Below are 6,000 nucleotides of genomic sequence, written 5' to 3' on the forward strand. Positions count from 1 at the left end.
GATTTTACTCATGGTATATAAAATATAAATAGGGCTTGAGGGATGGCTTAGTTGCCTGCAAAGCCAAAGGACCTAGGTTTGATTCTCCAGGACCCATTTTAGCCAAATGCACAAGGGGGCAAATGCATTTAGAGATTATTTGCAGTGGCTTGAGGCCCTGGCACACCCATTCTCCCTCTCTCTCTCCCTGTTTCTTTGTTATGACTTTTGAATATTTTATAAATATTCTTTTTAATAGGCTATGTGGACTTACTTTGCTCTGAAGATTGTGAATAATTTTATAACAAACTTTGTTTTCTTACAGTCAAAGGCCGTTGGTTTGTTAGATGTAGATGTTTATGGTCCTTCAATTCCAAAGATGATGAATTTGAAAGGAAGTCCTGAATTATCACAAAGTAAGTAAAGATACATTTTATGATAATTGTTGCCTTCTTCTCTAGTATCCACTGAGTGTCAGACATTGTACCCTGTGTACTGTGTTTAGTAGAGTGTTTCAGAAATCAGTGATGGCCCCAGACTACCTGGAGATAACTCACATCTCTGTCACTGAGAATAACATATCCATATATGACCAGGCCCTCATATCAATCTTATACAAAAAGAGATGAATTTTTTTTTTTTGAGGAAACCTAAAATTTATTTTCTTGAGATAAGTGCCATTTGTTTGGCTCTTCTTAAAATAGGCATTGCAGCCGGGCGTGGTGGCACATGCCTTTAATCCCAGCACTCGGGAGGCAGAGGTGGGAGGATTGCCATGAGTTTGAGGCCACCCTGAGACTCCATAGTGAATTCCAGGTCAGCCTGGGCTAGAGTGAGACCCTACCTTGAAAAACCAAATAAATACATAAATAAAAGAAAAGAAAATAGGCATTGCAGTTCTAAAACAAAGGAGAGATGAAGTTTTATACTTTAAATGATTGTCTATTTCTTTTGTTTTTTGATTAAAATTTTTTTCAAGGTAGGGGATATCACTCTAGCCCAGGCTGACCTGGAATTCACTCTGTAGTCTCAATTTGTCCTTGAACTCATGGTGATCCTCCTACCTCTGCCTCCCTAGTGCTGGAATTAAAGGCATATGCTACCCCACCTGGCTGATTAAAATTTGTTTTTTTTTTTTTTTTTTTTTTTGGTCTCTGTGTGTGTGTGTGTGTGTGTGTGTGTGTGTGTATGGGCCTATATACCACAGTGCATGTGTGGCAGTCAGAAGGCAACTTTGAGGTATATGTCGTCGGTGTGTGTGTGTTTAGCCATGCATGCCATGGCACATATGTGGAGGTCAGAGGACAACTTCAAGGTGTTTGTACTCCATGCCCTTTTAGACAGGGGTTCTTGTTGCTGCAAATGAACCACCAGCCTTCTAATGAACAAGTGTTAGGCTAGCTGCCCTCCCTCCCATTCCTCTTATCCTGCTAATATTGGATCTAGGCGCATTGGGATCACAGATATGTGTACTACTTTGCATCTGGATTTACATAGGTAATTGGACCCTCATTAGTAGGCTTTGCAGGTAAGTTCCTTTAGTTGCTGAGCCATCTCCCCAACCAAGAGTTTGTTTCTTTATTAAAGTAATATGATGCAAAATGGAGCCCTAGGCATCAGGCTGCTCCAGTCTTTCCTCAAGTAGTCTGTTTGGTCTACGCCGACGTAATTACTTGAAGTGAACTTTCACTTTTCTTTCTTTTTACTTAGCTAAAGCTATAATATAAAATTTGATGTTAGCAAAGTAGGTTTTCTGGTAAAGATGAGACACTGGAAACCTTGGAAGGCTTGAAAAAAGAAAAATATTCAGACATTTCTTTTGTGTTGACAGAAACAAACTAAAATGATTTAGGCATTCACTTAAAAGAGTGAATTCTTAAGAAGCCAACTTATAAATTATTATTTTGACTTTAAAAAATTCTACCATTCTACTAATTGGCATCATTTTGACATTTCTACATTTTATCATGTTACCATTCCCTGTTAAACTCTCTGTGACAGAGAGCTCAATGCAACAAAAATTATCTAATTAACAATAAAGAAAAAGTATGAGAGGCATGTTTTTAGCAGTTCAGGTTTTATGGAGACAGAGCAGTGAACTGAATCCCAGCTTTATAGGCATTTCTGTTTCTGGACTGAGCAGGTCAACCCTAGTCCCCAGGAAACTTCAGCACTGCCTCTTTCTCTTCATTACTTAAAGTGCATTGTTTAATGTAGTGTTCACCAGTTGCTTCATTTGAAAATCCAGCGATAGGGTTTGCAGATTATGCATTTGCTCACATTCTCTTCTTTTTGTTGTTGTTGAGCAGGGTCTCACTCTAGCTCAGGCTGGCCTGGAACTTGCTCTGTAACTCAGGTTGACCTTGAACTCATGTAATCCTTTTGCCTCAGCCTCCTCTGCACTCATGCCTTCTTTTTTTTCTTGTTGAGGAAATTATAGAAAAGCCACACCTTGTATAAGTAGGGCATTTTTGTCTTGACCACCAAGAGAAAATTTATATTTGATTTTAGAAGAGAAAATTCAGTAATTGATGAAAAAATTTGTTTATAATAATTTTTGGTTTATTAGGCTGAGGATGTTTCTCTGAGTTTAAAATGACAATGTTCATTTTTTTTGTTATGCAAAATTTGGTAGTGGGAGGTCTAGTCAGTTTATAGAAAAGATGTTATATAAAAATATTAATGGGTTGACATTGTATTGACTGCAAATAGGTAGGTGGTAAAATTTGCATTTATTGCTGAATATAACCTTGTATTTTAAAAGAACAGATGTCAGCTAGTTTTCTTTGTTTTAATTTTCCAAGTAACGGAGTACTCAAATTTCATTATAGAATATGCAAATAATAGTCCTAGAAATGATTGACTAGAAAGTTTTTACTTGAAATGGCAAATGAACATTAAGTGGTAGCTGAACTTAAGGACATGTTGCCACATTTCACCAATGTAATATACTGATTTATGACTATGTTGAGAGTTTTTACTATGTGTGTAGAAATCTCTGCTTTCTTTCACAGTTTTGTGAGGATGAATCACTTCTATGATACTTGTACATTTATTTCTACTTAGTTTTACTGAGGAGTGTCTTTTAATGTGCTGATGCAATAAAGTAGGAAAATTTTAAGGCCTGTAGAAAGAGGTTACTAAGTGGAAATGTCAGGTAAATCTATTGAGGCAGACACAGTGATTATTAATGGCTAAACATGAGCCTTTTTTTTTTTTTTAAGGAGGATCCATACTTCTTGTAGGGTAGTAATTTTGTACTCAGGTTATAGTTTTCTGCTTTAAGGCATTACACTTTTATCAAGTTTAGGGATAAACATATGTGGGCTTTTGGGAATTTGTGGAAAATCAATTTGAGTACATGACCTTTTGTAGTAGCACTCTTTTCAGGTAAAAGCCATGAGGAAAGGTCATTTAAGAGCAAGAAGGATGAGAGTTAACTCATTACCCCTGTGGGGACTTTGGAAGTTGTTAATATGTTTGGTTACTTCTGGTGCAGTGCATGAGCTCACAGAGCTTCTCATTGTCATTGGCTTCTCCTGTTCATTCTATTGGTCTTTTGGACCCTAGACTTTTAAAAATCTGATTCCAGAGATCCTTGATTATATTTGGAGACTGTGGAGTGTATCTAGAATCCTTTATTTTCTTGCTTGCTTGTCTAGATTCTCTTTTTATCCTATTATACCTGAATGTTGTGACATGGTGACCTCTTAACAGAATCAGGAGTTAAAAGGATCTTAAAAAGGAACTTTGCTCAGACATTAGGTATTCTTACCCCTGAGGAATCTCATATCACGACTGAAGTCCATCCATGTCTCTACTTGTATAAAATACACTTGTTCTAAATTCCTGCCTGGTGTGATGAAGTCTGTTTACCTTTTTCCTCTGACAGTCTTGAGCTGGAGACCATCTCACTCTTAGAGATTTTTTTTGTTTGTTATTTTTTATTTTTCAAGGTAGGGTCTCTCTCTAGCCCAGGCTGACCTAGAATTCACTCTGTAGTCTCAGGGTGGCCTCGAACTCACAGAGATCCTCCTACCCCTGTCTTCCAAGGTGCGCCACCACTCCCAAACATTCTTAGATTTTTTTCACTGCTTGCTGCATACTGTGTTAGCTGGGTCCTGCAGCAGATGGAGCCAATGCAAGAATGTATTTAGATATAGAACTCCTCATGTTATAGTAGCTGCTGCTAGCTTGGTTTTTCTTTCATAGGTTGTCAGCAAATAGAGCTGACCAGATATATCTGTTTGTATTTCAAATAGGCCATGTATCTTTGTGCTTATAATTAGCACCTACCTCAAGAACAAAATTGATGTTTTCCCATCAGTTTGTGCATTAGACCTTGAAAGCCATCCTTAAGACTATAGATTGCTAGTAGAACAATAGATTTGTGCATTAGACCCGAGGACCAGCCGCAAGACTATGATTACTAGTAGAATGATGATTCATGCATTAGACCATAGGGCCATTCTTAAGACTATAGATTATTAGTAGTAAATAGATTTGTACTGTGATCTTTTAAGGTTGTTTTTGCATTTCACATTTTTCTTTGCCTGTTTAGTTTCCAAGTTACAACCAAAAGAAAAAAAATCTTCTCATCTTATTTCCTAATCTTTGATGTTTTTCAAGTCTTAACATTACAACTAAGTTTTAATATCTTTCCTTTTGAGGAAATTTAGTAGTTAGGCAGAGATAGGATTAACTTGTGAATTGACTAATAATACTCTATTTCTGTTTATGTGCTTTCTGATTATAACAATAGGCCCCATGATTGTTAATCCATAGCTACTTTAGTAACTTACTGGCTACATTTTAGAATCCTTTTTTATGCTTTTGAAAATTAATTAATTTGGGCTGGAGGGATTGGCTTTGCAGACCAGTTCCTTAACTGCTGAGCTAACATCCTGGGTTTAATTCCCTAGTACCCATGTAGAGCCAGGTGCACAAAGAGGTACATGTATCTGGAGTCTGTTTGAAGTGGCTGGAGGCTGTGGAGACTGTTATGTTTTTTGCTGTCTCTGCTTGCAAATAAATATTTTTAAAAGTTGTGTGTGTGCATGTGCATGCTGGCCACTGCAAATGAATGCCTGTCTGAGTTTAAGTGGGTGATTGGGGAATTTAACCTAGGGTGATAGGTTTTTCAAGCATGCATCTTTAACTGCTGAGCCATCTCCACAGCCATCTTCCAGCCCTGTATTTTTTTTTTTTTAAACAGAAGGCAAAATATGTCAGGAACGGAGTCTGGTGAAAGTAGGATGTACAATGAGTTTTGAAGGTATACAATGTAGGGAATATGCATCCAGGAACTGGAAACCTGGGAAAGACAAGAGGGCATAAACAATGACACTGTACTGAGAGGCATGGGAAGTAGTTTTGATGGTCTAGATTTGACCAGGCTAACTGAAGAAAAGAAATTGTGTTTACTTGAAAAATAATTAGCCATCTGAAGCATCTTTTCCACTTTCCTCTGGACTATGCCTCTCTCTTAGTGCATGGTATGCACACAGGGGCAGGGGAATAAAGTAGATGGGAGTTTGTTCATCAAGATGGGATAGATTTGCTGTGTTAGTTATCTTGTGCTGTGAATAAGAATGCAGGATTTCTTCAGTGGTATCTGTGATATTGACCCAACAATCTGTTCTTTAAAAAGATAATTGTTGCTGGGCATGGTGGCACATGCCTTTAATCCCAGCACTTGGGAGGCAGAGGTAGGAGGATCGCCATGAGTTCAAGGCCACCCTGAGAGTACAGAGTGAATTCCAGGTCAGTCTGAGCTAGAGTGAGACCCTACCTTGAAAAACAAACAAACAAATAAACAAAAAAGATAATTGTTACTAAATTAGGAGAAAATAGAATAGTGATGTCTCATTGGGAGACTTTAGTCAAGCTGTTAATTTTCTTTAATTCTCATCATGGAAATGTCCCTAAATGACTAGATGTTACAGATTGTAGCCGAAAGTCATATTATCCCTTTTCATCTCATGCAAAGTGACAGAATTCAAAATCCTGAATGTTAGCATT

At 37.5% G+C, this 6,000-nt stretch overlaps 1 protein-coding gene across 1 annotated transcript in view; it reads left to right on the forward strand.

Moving 5' to 3' along the window:
- Positions 1–6,000, forward strand: part of Nubpl (nucleotide binding protein like) — a 230,493-nt gene that overhangs the window by 68,203 nt on the left and 156,290 nt on the right. The window contains exon 4 of the mRNA XM_004661857.2: positions 305–395. Coding sequence (XP_004661914.2) covers positions 305–395 — 91 coding nt within the window. The remainder of the gene's footprint in view (positions 1–304; positions 396–6,000) is intronic.

Source organism: Jaculus jaculus, chromosome 7 (assembly GCF_020740685.1).
Source record: "Jaculus jaculus isolate mJacJac1 chromosome 7, mJacJac1.mat.Y.cur, whole genome shotgun sequence".
NCBI classification, from domain to species: domain Eukaryota; kingdom Metazoa; phylum Chordata; class Mammalia; order Rodentia; family Dipodidae; genus Jaculus; species Jaculus jaculus.